The sequence below is a fragment of the Terrapene carolina genome, unplaced genomic scaffold (assembly GCF_002925995.2).
Source record: "Terrapene carolina triunguis isolate 2854851 unplaced genomic scaffold, T_m_triunguis-2.0 Scaffold231, whole genome shotgun sequence".
Classification (NCBI taxonomy): Eukaryota; Metazoa; Chordata; order Testudines; family Emydidae; genus Terrapene; species Terrapene triunguis.
Window position 1 is genome coordinate 4298399 of NW_020664582.1, and position 15396 is coordinate 4313794.

The 15396-nt window shown below is 44.8% G+C and overlaps 1 protein-coding gene across 1 annotated transcript in view; it reads right to left on the reverse strand.

Moving 5' to 3' along the window:
• The window catches only part of MYBBP1A (MYB binding protein 1a), a 78564-nt gene extending 65457 nt beyond the window's left edge, over positions 1-13107 (reverse strand). Inside the window, exons 1-11 of the mRNA XM_026656574.2 lie at positions 12924-13107; positions 12020-12115; positions 10784-10867; positions 10332-10406; positions 9454-9561; positions 7671-7861; positions 7124-7291; positions 5887-6004; positions 2580-2869; positions 1520-1627; positions 790-915 (exon numbers count right to left, since the gene is read on the reverse strand). Coding sequence (XP_026512359.1) covers positions 790-915; positions 1520-1627; positions 2580-2869; positions 5887-6004; positions 7124-7291; positions 7671-7861; positions 9454-9561; positions 10332-10406; positions 10784-10867; positions 12020-12115; positions 12924-13100 — 1541 coding nt within the window. The 5' untranslated portion in view covers positions 13101-13107. The remainder of the gene's footprint in view (positions 1-789; positions 916-1519; positions 1628-2579; positions 2870-5886; positions 6005-7123; positions 7292-7670; positions 7862-9453; positions 9562-10331; positions 10407-10783; positions 10868-12019; positions 12116-12923) is intronic.
• Between the last annotated feature and the right edge of the window lie 2289 nt (positions 13108-15396).

The window sequence follows — 15396 nt, forward strand, 5'->3', positions numbered from 1 at the left end:
AATGCCACAGAAGGGCAATAACCCCCATCTCCTGCCACGTGCCTGGTAGGGCCGGAAATACCCAAGGCAGGAACTGCCGTATTGCAAGGGAGGGGGCAAGATGAGGTCCAGCCACATCCCTCTCCCCAGCACCCCTCCTGGACCCACAACTGTGCAGGGGAGACACCACACACACACACACCCCTGGGAGCACTAGGACAAGGCAGTGCCTTCCCCTCACGCCAGAGAAGCCAGCTAGACACTCCTCAGAAGCGGCCAAAGCTGGGACCTCAGGACATTCCAGTCAAAATTCCAGAATGTTCTGGCTGTCTGAGCCCTGTGCCAACCCTCCCCCTCCCTTCTCACCTCAGTTTCACTCTACACCTGTCCCATCCCCCTCTCCCATCCCTTTCTTCCCCCATTTAGCTGACACTCTCCTAAGTAACACCCCCTCCCCTCCCCCCCAAAAAATTATTTTTGAATGAGCATGATGTTTGCCGCCATCACATTGTTCACTCTGCTTGTGTGTTCTACCCATTCCCCTACCCTGTGTTTGTCTTGTCTATTTAGACAATATTGTCCCATTGTTTCTTGGCACTTAGATTGTAAGTTATTTGGGGAGCAGAGACCATGTTTTTGTTCTGTGTTTGTTTGTTCTGTGTCTGTGTTTGTTCTATCATCATGGGGTACTTGTCTTAGCGCCTAGAAGCCACAGCCATGGACAATACAAATAATAATTAATAATACGCTCCTTCTCTCTGGAAAGGAGGTCAACTTCCAATGTTAAATGCACGCAGGCAAAGTCCATACCTGAAAAACAAGTTTGCAGCCGTCGAGTGAGACTGTCCATCCAGAGGTACTGAGGGGAGGGATTTCGTCTCTGCTATTTCAGAGGTTGGTTTCTGGGTCTCGAAGAAAGCATGGAAGAAGCAAAACCTAGAGGGGAAAAAGGAATAGTGCAGATGAAGATTTGACTTGGGTTCTGTGTACCTATACAAACCCACCTTTATAAAAAGCAAATTCAATATTGTAAACAGCATGTGCTTATCTAGCATTTCTCAGCCAAGCATCTTCGAGCACGTCACAAATTTTAATGAAGCCTCATCAATTCTATAAGCACCCGACCCCACCAAGTACCTGCAGTTAATGGAAGAGGAGGGTGCTCAGTACCTCGAAGAAGGCCTTTAACACCCTGCAACATCATTTTTATTACTACAATACTCATTTAGGCACAAAGACCAACTTTTCTAAAGGTAGTTAGGTGCTTGAAGATGCAGATAGACACCTGAATACCTTTGAAAACTCTGGCCCAAAAGATTAGAGGTATAATTTTCAAAGCACCTATGCAGTGCCTAAGTAACCTACGTCTTACTGAAAATCAATGGAAGTTAGGCTCCTAAGTTATTTTGGTGTTTCTGAAAATTTTACCCTAAGTGACTGGCCCAAGGTTGCTTGTCAGTTGCTTTAGTACCACTCCAGCCTTCTAGCAAGAATCACCCCACCACTGGGTGGCACTAAGTAGTCTTTAAATCCTTCTCACCTGACAACATCTATCACCAAATCCTCTTCCTTCTTCCCTTGACTGTCAATGATGCTGACTAGTCGGGCAATAATCCATTTTCTCAGCCGAACCACTCGGTGCTGGGTCCTTTCAATAAGCAAATGGATACAATTATAAAACAGAAGCTCAGACACTGCACTGGATAAGAAAACACTGAAACAATGGGTGACAAGAATCTGAATACCGCGCAGACTTTCAGCAGCTCAGAGGCCTTATATAGTTAGAAATCAGCTAGAATGCAGCATATACTGACACATATGCAGAAAGAAGTGACAGGTGCATGTATAAAGGTACCTTTCCTAAGCTACCTGCATTTGCTCTTCAGCTGGTATAAATGCACTTTATAAACAAATATGAAGTCAGATCAATTCTAATCCAGTGAGCCTCTGTGTTCCACCAAAAACTGCTTCAAGAAAAGCAAGAATGTTCCTATGATTGAAGATCTTTAGTCATAAGGAGAATACAACATACTGACAGAGTGTCTTTTACCCTTGACAAGTCTTTGCCTATGTCTGGGGTGAAGCATCACGCTGGCGTACCACACCACAGTAACAGTTAAGACAGACAGGCCCCTTTCCTTCATGTCATCTAAAATTGAGGAAGTGCAGCTGGAATTTTAACTAGGCAGAATACAATTACTCAAACTTTCATTTGACCAGTGCTCCAACTGTCACAAAAAGTGCTGTATCACAACTGATCAGGACCTAAGTTTTATATCTCAGTTTGAAGAGACACTGAGCAACAGAGTGTTCAGCTGGGGTAGTAGCACAGTGAGAAAGACCACCTAGAGACACTCCATCCCCCCAGATTTTCCCAAGAGGTTGTCCCAATAGGAAATTTCTATGGTTTCCCAATAAGGATAAAGGGAACAGAAAACACACGCTGCTCCTGACTAGGACCAGCTAAAAGTGTTGTTGGGAATCAGCTGTTGTAGCTGTCCCACATCTCCCCCAGGCCAACCAAACAGACCTAAATACAGGAAGATGCATACAACACGGATCTGAGAAAGAGGAGGGGGTTGTACTGTAAATACACTCACATATTGACTTTCTCCTGGTTCTGCTTTTGCCGGCTGGTGGTGAAATCTAAGCAGCAGTCAAACTCTGGCCTAAGGAACATCCTCTTGAGCCAGTCGACGTATTTCAGCAACGCTGCAGGCTGCAAGTGTTTCACCACCTTCCAGAAGCTGGGCACAACCGGATAGCCTTGATTGGTTAGAGTGGAGAAGCCAATCATCACCGCCAGCTGCTTCTCTGGATCATCACAGCCCTCTAGGAATGAGTTAACATAGGTTTCCATCTCCGGAGCGAACTTAAACCGGTCCGGAAGCTGAAAGACACAGTTAATACAAGCAGGTTACGGCCCATCATATTGCACAATGGAGACAGAGAAATATGCACACTCAGTCACTGTACAAAACTGACCTTGCTCTGCACTTGCGCTTGGTACAATAAATCCTGGGTCTGAACATTCACTGAGGCAGTACCAATACTCCAGATCCCCACAACCCACTCACCCCTTCAGTGGTCAGGTCAGCCCTATGTGCTATCAGATATCAGTAGATCACAAAGTGCTGGACAATGAGCTCATGGGCTCCATTGTACAGATGGGGACGCTGAGGCACAGAGAAGGGAAGTGACTTACACAAGGTCACCCAAGAGGCTAGTGGCTGAACCAAGAATACAACGCAGGTCTCCCGGAGCCCAGTCCAGTGCTCGATCCACTAGACCAAACTGCTTCACCTACCAGCAATGGAGTCTTGCATGCTCTAACCTGCCACTGATCTTGGACTTCACCAAACCTTAATCTCAAACTGCCAGTAGCCCTCCCTCCCTGGTAGATCAGACACCACATGGACTGATAGAGGGGAGGTCTTAAGAACCATCAGCTGGCAGTGCTGCCCAAAAAGTTTGTGAGAACTGCTTTAGTTTCCTGCAGTAGAAACACAGCACATATAAATGTTCAATGGGGCCTGTTCTCCCAGGCTTGCTGAAAGCTGTCCAGATCAAGTGGTTCAAATTTTGAGTCTAGGAGTGTTGTAAAGTGTGCCACATGGTGCTGAGATCTACACTAGATCCCAGACTCCATATATGCTAGAATGATACAGACAGTAGTCTGCGAGGGTTAGAGCTTTCAACCCAGCAGCACCAGACACGTTTATTTATCCCATTTTCCCAATGGTCTTTTACAATCCACAGCGTTTCAGTTATGTCGTACATTCATCCTCACTCACTCGACTGTGCTGTGAGGAGAATGAAAATATATCTGGAGAAAGCTTGAAGGGGAAAAGAACAGTGACTCCATTCCAACCACATAATGCAACTTTTCTAAGTGAATTAAACAAATTGTTTTATGAAATGTCAAGATCAATACGGTGATATGAGGGAAGCTGGAGCAGTAATGAAATTTAAAGACTGAATGTTCCCTAGACTAGAAAGCCAGTAAATTTCACAGGTAATTAATCTGCAGCCACATTCATTTGGCCATAAGACATATGCCTCAGAAAGATATCGTCTGCAAAGCACAACTGAATGAGCTTACATTTGCATTCTATTGGTCAGCTCCTCCAGTACTGTCAGTATTGTTCAAAATCAGCAGAACCACCCCGAAAAATTTCATTAAAATGTGATTCTATGCTGAAAGTGGAGTAGCATTGGGATACAGGGGTTTCATGTTGGTTGTCTCTTGATTAAACAAAATCAAATGTGCTCACTTTACAAGTAAAAAAAAAAAAATATATATATATATAGAGAGAGAGAGAGAGAGAGAGAGAGAGAGAGAGATGTGTTTTTAGGAACGGGGGATCACCAAACCAGCACCCAGTCTCCAGTAGCCTGTACCGGTGACTTGGAGGAAAGTAAGAACCCAGCGGTTCTTACTTAATTTAACCTGGGATTGGAAGCTCAAAGTAATAATAAAGGTGCTGGAGATTAATTAGCATTTATTTTTATGGCTTCCAATTAGGCCTTCCATGTCACCTGTAGAATCCCATGGCCTCGTACAAGGATGGCAGGTGAGAATTTAGTAAACAAGTCTATTGCTGCACAAAGAGAAACAGAATTCAGTCCACGCTCCAACAGCTTTGCAGGGCTAACAGGAGCAAGATGTACTAAAACTGTAAGTCTGCAGATATTAGAGAAAAAGAGCAAGGTGCCATTGTTACCCTCACTTGCAGACTACAACTGCACTTCAGCTGCTGCCGTGATACCAGTAACGGAAGCTTGGAACACTAGTGTGCCCCAAAGAAAGAAAAGAGCAATGACTGCTGTGTCCACAGCAAAGGGCAACAGGATTACGTTAGCCCACAGAGCCTAGCCAATGCCACTTTTTAGTGCGTTTCCCCCCCAACATCCCTCAAAAAAATGACTATTTTAGTTTTCTTGGAGCCAAAGGGATGAATTTTACAGTGAATTTCCAAATGAAACTCACACCTCAGCCCCAATCAGATTATTTAGCAATGTTATGGTAAACTACTTAACGCAGCAGTTTCCAAACTGTGGGTTCTGACCCAAATGGGGTCACACCATAAAAAGATGGGGTCACGGCAATCCCGTGTGTGTGTGGGAAGGACACCATTTTGCTCTGCACAGCGTGATCTCAGGTGTCTGGTGGATGAGAGGTCACAATGCTTAGAGTACGCCATTTTGGGGAGCTAAGTGGTATCCTCCGTGCGGTGTGACCTCACACATACAGTTCTTGCAAAATCATGCTGGGTGGAGGACACCATTTTGCACTACAAAATGGCATCCTCTGTGCGGCGTAACCTGCACATGTGCTGTCTGGGGTCCTATGAGGAAATAATTCATTAAAACAGGGTCGTGCCAGCGAAAAGTTTGGGAACCCCTGACTTACCAGCATCTGTTAACACTTTTATACCTTGTTTTCAAATGTGTTTGTAAAGCACCCAGCACAATGGGACCCCGGTCCTAATGGGTGCCTCTGGGCACTATCCCACCACGAAAAATAAAAAGAAACTATAAGGATTAAGGATGGGATTTTCAAAAGTGCTCAGCGTTGCCCTAACTCCACTCCCAGCAAAGTCAACGGGGATTTTACCCCAAGATCAATAAAAACAGTTAGGTAATTGCTGACTCCTTTTGAAAAAAAATCGCAGCCTAAAATAATAGCAGTTGAGGAATAAGACCAGAAACTAACACACAATGAAGATAAAGAACAATCCAAATTCAGCCCATCATGATATATATATATCCACAGCAAATACTGCCTTAAACACACGCTCTAACAATACTGTACTGCGATATTTGAAAATGGCTGTATCAAGTAGGGTTTGCTCTTGAGTATGGGGCCTTTAGCATGGATTGCAACATATCCACAGGGATGCCTACCTGAGCCGATACCACATGATCCCCATAGTGCCGCATCACGTCCCCTCGGAGAACAATCTGTAGCTGGTCCAGAGACAAGAGTGGGAGAGCACTGCCCAGCAACCGGTAGCACATGTAACTGAGTGAAAAGAGAACAGATTCCCTCAGCGAAGGCCACAGTAGTAACACCACACACAAGGACAGGACAGAGAAAGAAAAGCACCTGTGTGTGCTTCACTGAGATGTAAAGAAATGGACAGCAGTCAAGACTACAGGGACACTACCAGCCTAGCATTCTAAGGTGGGCAGATTTTATAAAGAACGGCACTTCAGAGCATAAAATGAGCATTCACCCATCTATCCTGATGCTGATTCGAGCACCGAAATACAACATCTGGGCAGCTCCTGTTGGAAAATGGTCTCTCTTTTTCCCTGTAACTTGCATGCAGCAAGTTAACAAAATCCCTTAGCGATAGGCCAAGGAAACAGTGTTTGGCTCTGGATTCGGGTCAGGTTTCAGGGAGCAGGTTTGTGAACAAACCAAGGTTCAGATTAAACAGTGCCAAAAAACACAAAAAAAAACATTTTACAAGATTTTGATTCCAAACAGAATCAATTTCAATACAGCAGATGACTGATGAGCTTTGTTCTTGAAAATATTTTGGTATCTTGCTAAAACAGCTAACTCTTGCAGTCTCAACCACCTTCGTGTTAGAAATGGAAACAATAGATACTTTTCGGTTCTGTGTCAAATCCAAATCCAAAAGAGGTGCGCATAAGGTCTAACTATTTGAATTCAGCCCACAGTAACACACAAAGGGGACTGGACACAAGTTTCAGGATCTGGTCCACCTCCAAATCTCACATTAAGAAGAACACTGTTACATTGAAATTTGGTCAATTTAAGAATTGTAAGTAGTTTCAAGTTGCACATCTGCCCTTAAGTCCCTCTGCCAGTTTCCAGGGTCTTCACAGTCACATGTGCCTAATTTTTTGTCCCAGTTATTACAAACAGGAAACAACATCACATTTTAAGCAGTATTTCCTAGATTACAGCAAAGCTGCTCCGTCAGTTTGTCACAACTAGATCTGGGTTAGAAAAATTAAAAAAGAAAAGGGGGGGGGAATTTCTCACGAAAAATCTGTCAATTTTTTTTTGGTCAGGTTTTAGTTACCATACAGCAGCAGAACTTATGTTCAGATAGGAAGCAGAAGAGTAGATTATATTGAGAACAATGAATGACATTTAAAAACAAACCTGTTAGGACCCGACTTTTCCTTAAGCAGCCCATTCTCCACAGCTTCTTTCCAGAAGAGTTCAAAAGCGCCTTCCTTCACAGACACTCGTAGCAAGTCCAGCCCGACACGTGGAAGATTCCTATCCTTCTTCTCAGATCTGGCAGCAGTTTTCAAAACCTTCACAAGCCTTGAGAGAAAAGCAACCACAGGAGGATAGGAAATCTGAACTATCCAGTCGGGAAGGAACTTTCTGAAGGCAAAATCCCTTCTTCTAAGCACCTTCTGGAGTGGACAGACAACTGCATGGAAACTAACAAGTTATCCGTGGCCACTGCCTCTAAAGATGAGCAACTGATCTGAATATTGGGATCAGCACTCTCTGCCACTCTGGAGATGCCCAAGAATAAATATCAACCCCAGCAGCAGCTCCATACCGTGTCTCCCATTAGATTCAATGGGAGATGCAGGCATCCAGCACCCCTAGGCATCAGAGCCAAATTAGGTTTCTCATTTACAGTCAGGAAGTTGGAGACCTGGTATCTTTGCACCCTTCTCCTACAGCTCACCTGGGAATGTTCTCCATGGTTACGATGGCAGATGAGCCTAGCAGTATCTTCAGCTTACTGGGTTTCAGAACCCCAGGGAATTTCTGTATGCCCACGAGCAGGAGGTGCAGCTGCTCTGGGGTGCTGAAGGCCGAAGTGAGGTCAGCCTGTAAGGCGCTGAACAGAACTTCCTCAAACACAGCTTCAGGAATCTACACAGCAATGCAATTGAGAAGCAACACAACAAGTGATACCTGCTCTCCACACAGTTATTGAATAGTATAACTATATGAGGTAAGGGGGTGGGGGTTTTTTAAATCCCTTAGAGTGGATGCAGTTATAGCAGTACAAATGTGCCTTATACCCAGTATGGCATATTCTCCTTCCTATACAGAAATAGCTATATTGATATACAACATTGTTATATCAATATAGTTGTACTAGTGTAATTATACTGGTATAGTTAAAGGGTTAAAAAGTTTGTGCTTAAACAGGCCCTAAGAAACAAGAATGCACAACATCAAAAGCCACGGTGGATCTGATAGGAAGAGGGATATCAACCCTTTTCCTTGACTTTTAAAAGACGCAGATTCTGACCTAAAAATATCTTAGGGACCCTTCATCAATTGCAGCAAAGGCTGTATAATTTTTGGCACCTTATAAAAAACTTTCTTTTTACTGATGTAACCAAAAAAAAAGGTCAAACCAAGAATGGGCCCAGATGGTCTCTGCCCTAAGAGCTTTATTTCATGGCTGTAATTGCAAACTTCCTGCTGCATTTTGATTCTTCTCTCTTTCAGTGCTATACAGCCATGAGGTTTTTGTATTATTTCTTACATTGATACAAATCAATTTTAAAATGGTGTTGTTCATCTCAATGGGATTTTCCTGGCTGAATATTTTGAACACTAATAGATTTTGGAATAAACTGGATAGATGCTTTTGAAATAAAAAGAGACAAGCTCCATTGTTGAAGAACCTACAAAGTATCTGAATCTGCCAGAGATCAGGAGTATGGCAAACATACAAAAAAAAACTAATATCGAAGTTGCTAGACCAAGAACATTCTTACATAAAAAGCTTGGTTAACTTGGAGTTAAGGTTGCTAGTCTGCATAGTCTACCCACAGAAACCATACGAAGCAAGGAAATACGCATATAAATCATCTATAGTTTCTTTATGCTATAATCCTTAGTTCCCCTTCTCATCACCACCTACCTCTCCCCCAGCCCCAACAGTCCAAACATATCCACCCTTATCCTGAGCAACCAACACTGAGCAACACATGGAGACTTAGGCTTGGTCTACACTTACCCCCCAATTCGAACTAAGGTACGCAACTTCAGCTACGTGAATAACATAGCTGAAGTTCGAAGTACCTTAGTTCGAACTTACCTCGGTCCACACGCGGCAGGCAGGCTCCCCCGTCGACTCCGCGGTACTCCTCTCGTCTAGCTGGAGTACCGCAGTCGACGGCGATCACTTCCTGGTTTGACTTATCGCGTCCAGACAAGACGCGATAAGTCGAACCCAGAACTTCGATTCCCAGCCGCCGAACTAGCGGCTGGATGTAGACATACCCTTACACTGCTGTTGCCCGTGCACCAATTTTATGGACAGACAATGAGCTTCCCTATACACATGCCAGATGACATTTTTCATGACCACCAAGTGTCCGATGCAACACCCAATGAAGTCAATGGAAAGCCTCCTTTGTCATCAGTGGAGCTAGTTCAGACCCAACCGAAGAAAAAACAATACCACAAACAAAAAAGTTATGCTATTCAGGTGCCAGGTCTTATACCTCCGAGAGGATGTCAACGAGCGTTTTCCTGGGGAGATCTCTGAGGTGGGCATGGTACTGTGCCAAGCTCTGCAGAAGCCGGACACACTCCAGGAGGGCCTTTTTGTCCTAGAAATTAAAATAAGAAAAAAGTAAAGGCTACACAGCCAAGGTTAAGCTCATGACTCCATTATTAACTCATAATGAATATGCTGAATCTTACTATTATTAATAATAAACCGACCCAATCGCTTCCTGATGCATAAGTCAGATCTTCCCGATACAGCATTCCCTGTGTGTGACTGACACATGATATCCTATCTCCTCTGTCCCTCCATCTATGGTCAGTTTTTATATTGTTACCATATTACCTCTGGCCTCTCTCACTCTCCCCATCCTTCCCTTCCCTTCCCCTCCTCACCCTCACCCACACCAGGTTTCACATCACAGGATGATTGGAACTGATAACGTTCCTACAAGGAGGCACCTTAAACACATTTTCTGGGTTTTCTTGATACTTCTGATTTCCAGCTGTATATAATAAATTTGAATGAAACAAAGCTTATGATTTTAGCAGCAGGTAGCTTGTCTGGCCCCTATCACCAAAATACCTGAGCACCTTGCAACCTTAAATGTATTTATCCTTATGACACCCCCGCGGGATAGAGACATGCTATTACCTCCATTTGGAAAATGAGGAACTGAGGCACAGAGACTAAGTGATTTGCCCACAGTCACACAGGAAGCATATGGCAGAGCAAGAAATTGAATTGAACCTACGATTCCTAAGTCCCCAGGCTAATGTCATAACCACTGGACCATCCCTTCTCTCTGGGTCTTGTTCCACATTTGGGACAGCACCAGGTCAATTGCTCATGAACAAGCAACACTCATGTTACCTTTGCAAGACGACCAGACTGGAACAGAGACAGTACCCCAAAAAAGTTTCCGAAGGCAGCATTTCTAAAGAGTTTCTGAAAAGAAGAAAATCAACACTGTAGTCCAACAATTCAAAATGCAAAAATAGTTAGATCTCATGTTCAACAACAGCTCCCACCGCAGGTGAAAACTGCTTAAAAGCAGGCAGGAAGAGTCAGCCTTGAATATCCTTCCACGCAAAAGATACTGTGCTGCCCTCAATACACATATGCAAACCTCTTCAATGGAAGCGGTGCATGCACATCGGGGTCCTGTGACAACATGGTTAACTCCAGATTCCAGCAGACAAATAGAATCATTTACCTTAAAAGGGGCCCCAAAGCCAGGGTGACGAGGTAATCAATACTCACTAAGGAACACAGAGGATTTACAACTATTGTCTAGAGTTGCTATGAGCACAAGGCGGACCTACCTTTTTTACTCTCTCAAGATTGTGTTTTTCTTTTATCTGCTGCAGGACAGCATGCAGTGGAATTTCTTCAAAAAATTGCAAAACCTGGATATCACGACCAACATGAGACAGAGATTAAACTCCATGAGAAAATGCTCTATTAACATCCGTATTTACCTTCAACAACTATAGACTGAAGGAAGAACTAGAACTGAACTCTCTTTTCTACCAACCTTAGACCAGGTCTAAAGTTAAAAGTTTCCCTGCATAGCTATGTTGGTTAGGGGTGCCATTTTTTTAAATTGTGTTTTATTTTCCAATGACATGGCTATGCTGGGAAAAGCCATAGCGTGCACACAATTTTTCAAGTATAACTGTGTCTATAGTAGAGTACGAAATATGCTTTGACCTCTAGAGGTGGTCCTTCTGGGTCAGAATAGAGACCTGCTAGCAAGGAAGCGCATGAAAGAGAACAGTCTTCACTGCCCAGATTGTACCTGTTCCGAAGATAGGGTACTTCAGTCTTAACAGACTGGCACCAGAGAGGAGCAGACTGGCTTTGATTTTAAAATGTTTTCAGTTTTTTCAATCAGTCCTAGAGGCCAACCGGTTTTAAAGCCTGATCTGCACACAGTTTTTGTATCGTTATACGTCAGCGAGGGGGTTGTTGTTTTTTTTTAATCCAATACAGTTATACCAGTACAACCTCTATACCAATACAACAGTGTCCACACTAACGGTGCCCAATGTAGATACAGAAGAACTCCTGTTTTATGAACTATTTGGGGATTGAGGCGTTCATAAAAACCCAAAAAGCTCATAAAACTAAAGATCTCAAAATGACTGTGGGTACGGTGCAAAAGTTAATGCATTAATCATTCAATAACAGAGTACGCAAACAATGGTAACAAATGTACACAGTATGCTTGATTTTTCTCTGGGAGAATTGCATCTCTTTGCCACCCACTCTCTCATCTTTTCCAACCTGTATAGTTGCTTGACCATTGGCTAAAGGACTGAATTCTCGATCAGCAGCAAAAAACAGCTAAAGCAGTACAAATTTGTGTGTAGACAAGGCCTAGAAGAGATACAAGAACTCTTCCCAAGACCCCTGTGCATCCGGAGGTTACCCAATCAGAACTCCCAAGTACTTAAACAAAAAATAAGCACCATGCTTTCACCAAGCCCCGTTAGACATTATTAACGGTATGTTATTGGCATTCTAGAGAGAGTGCGCTCCCATGGGAAAATACCAACCTGAGCTAGTGCCAGACTGAAACCTGGACGGGCTGCCTCTCGAGTTGCTCCCAGTCCGTCTATCAATCGTTTTAGAGTATATTTCAGCTCATCTTCCTAAAAAATTGTGTTTTAAAAGATACAGTACTTTTAGGAACACTTTCCTACAATAAGGAAAATTATACGGCTGTACTGCTAGTCAATACATAAATACTGTCTGAACCGTACTCCTAACTGGGTTCATGACTGTCATTTACAAAGAATACCCAGTTCTACAAATGCACCTCACTGCCCTAATTCAGACTAGCCAGGCCCAAGCATATATCCCTGTGACTTGGTCTGCTCAGGGATTTAACCCAGGTAAAGGGCCACCGATTAGTACCGGACCAGGGAACTACTGCATTGTAACCAGATCCTCTACTTCACAGCCATAGAAGGTAGGGCTGGGATTATGCACCCACTCACCCCAAACAAAACAGTGCCCCGAAATCTAGCTCCAATCACAGCAGCCCCCTGAGAGCCTAGGCCCAATTGCCTTAACCCTTCCACCCCCTCCTGAACCCAACCAGCCCCCTGGGACGCTGGGCCCAATTCCCTTCCCATCTCTCTGGGCCCAATTCCTCCTCCCCTCCCACCCCCCAACCATTTGGAAACCTAGACACAATTACATCCACTACCCACCCACCCCCCAACCACAGTAGCCCCCCCAGAGCCCGATTCCCTTCACTCCCCCACCTCCACCCCCCAACCAGAGCAGATCTCTGAGACCCTGAACCCACCTCCCTTCCTCTCCCCACCCCGGGACTCCACTCCCGCCTACAACAGCCCCGGGGGCTCTGGACTCACCCCCCACCCCACAAACTCCCACCGCGACCCCCCCCCCCCCCCCCCCGGGTCCCCCTCCTCCAGTCTCCGCCGCGCTGACCTGCTCGCTGGCCCGCAGGTACCGGAGCAGGCTCTCGGTGGCCGCCAGGCGAACCTCCTGCTGGGGCTTGGCGATGTCCCAGAAAAAGTCCAGGAACTGCCGGTTCTGCTGCAGGACCCCCCGCGGGCCGGAGGGGGGGAGCGTCGGGGCTGGAACCGGGGCTGGGGCCGCCTCCATAACGCGACCGCTGCTGCTGCTCAGCCACGCTGCAGCCGCACGTGGGCTCCCGGGGACAGCCCCTTCCGGGTTAGCAGCCGCAGCCACCCCCCATGCGTCCAGCCTGTGCCCTGGCCGCCTGGGAAGCCTCCCCAGCCCTGGGAAGGGTGCAGTGATGGGCTGTGTTGGGCAATGATACGGTTCCAGTTGCAAATCCCCGGCTGGATGTAAGGTTTCCAGTGCAACAGCACTAGGGTGACCAGACAGCAAGTGTGAAAAATCGGGACGAGGGTGGGGAGTAATAGGAGCCTATATAAGAAAAAGCCCCAAATATCGGGACTGTCCCTATAAAATCGGGACATCTGGTCACCCTAAACAGCAGAGAGGCACTGGCAGCAGGGTCCCAGCAACGGTGCTGCTTTCACCAGACCTACTTTCAGCCCTACTCCTGAGTAGGGAGCCACAGCCGCCTCCTTGGGAAGTCACTTCACATGTGCCAACTGGTCCCCCATCCTACAAGGCCCTGCATGCCCCCTCAGCCTAGCGCCGGGGGCACGCGGCACCGCACATGGCCAAGCCTGTCGGAAAATAGTAGAGTCTCTGGTTTTGAATGAAATATTTATTATTTTCCCACTGGGTCCCTCCAAAAATGTCTAGCCTCATGTACTTAAACTGAGCTACCAGCTCATTAAGTGTCCATTTATAGGTTTCAAATATTGGCCGGTATCATATTTTAAGGGGTCATTTAAAGTCTCTCCCTCGGGAAAATGCCGGGGTTTTGCTGTGGGCACTTCAGTAGAAAAAGCTTACAATCTCGCTGACTATTGATTTAACACCCCCACCCTCCATCCCTTCATTTAAATTGTCCCACACATGCAAAATCTAGACCTCAAGAAGGAGCGGATGCCCCCGGCTCCACACTTGTGGGGGTGCTGCACTTTGGAGTAACCTGTGCTGTCAGTGTGCACACAGTCTTGTCCCTCTTCCCCCTGGGCCTTTGTGTCCTTCAGTGTTCACAATCCCCCACCCATATCGCAATGTCTGAAGATTCCCCCATAATTTTTTGGCTGAGTGACTTGCCCAGTTTAAATTCATGAGCAATCTGTCAAGTGATTTTAATGTTTGTACACGGCTTTGATGATGAAAAGTTCTATGTAATGTGTTAAGCATTGTTATTACTAGTTATAGGCAGGGAGAGGAGCTCACAGGCTATCATGAGAGATCTAGGAAAGGGTCCCCTGGGCAGAAAGGTTGGATAGGACCTGTAAAACTTAAGACCAACTCTCATAGCTTGAGATAGGCCTCACACAGGCAGATGGGCCAACAACTCACAGCAGAGAACCGGAAATCAAGAACCAGTGACGTGGGATCAACTCATTTCTTTTTAACATGTATTGTTTAAATTTTCTAGAATCACACAATCTCCATTTCACAAAACTCCACAGAGCGACCAGTGTCAAAGTCTGAAACACACATACACACACAAAGTAGGATCTTCCTATTGGCAGCCTCTAGAGTCAGTTCAGACTCTATGAATAGGGATCATCTCTCCTGACCTAAATTTTAAAGTGAGATTCTCTAAAACTGGCTGCTGTGTGGATATGGATGCTGAGAAAGCTAGCCTCTTAAATGCTTTTGAAATATGACAGCGTAGTTTTTTCTGGGTCAGACATTAGCCATATTGACAGAATCAATCAAACTGTGGAAAAAAATCGATAAGTCTTGTAGTTCAATAATAAAAACCCAAAGAGCAGACCAATAAAAGAAAACAAATAAATAATGCAAAGGATATACCTTTAAAGATATTAGCAGTTTCTCGGCTAGAATCCATTATATTCCCTCTCAACGCTGCCACAAAGAACCAGGATAGGTTCCCACTCAAGATGCTATCAGGAAGAATTGTCCAATAAATGTGTGGTGTAGTTTTTCCTTTTAAAATCTCTTCTCATATCCTATCTGTTACAAATATATAGAGAAAACAGAACAACAGCATCAGGAATGTGAAATAACTGTACTTTCTATTATGCTATTAGTGATAGCTAGGCAATCTGTTGTCAACTTAAAGGCATCCTGACAGATTCATACATTATTTTAAAACAGATTAAAAATCTTATTTTAAATCAAATATCCTTTGTGTTTTTGATATCTTAGATCATTACAAGTGAAAATGTTTGTAACATCTAAGGCCTTTCACAATGTATGCTGTTTACTTCTACATTCCACTCAGGTTGGATGGCGAAAATGGCAGTGCTCAGGGTCTTTTTAAAGGCCATTTAATTTTCTAGTTCCCGTATATAATACGGTGCTGCTGTGTTTG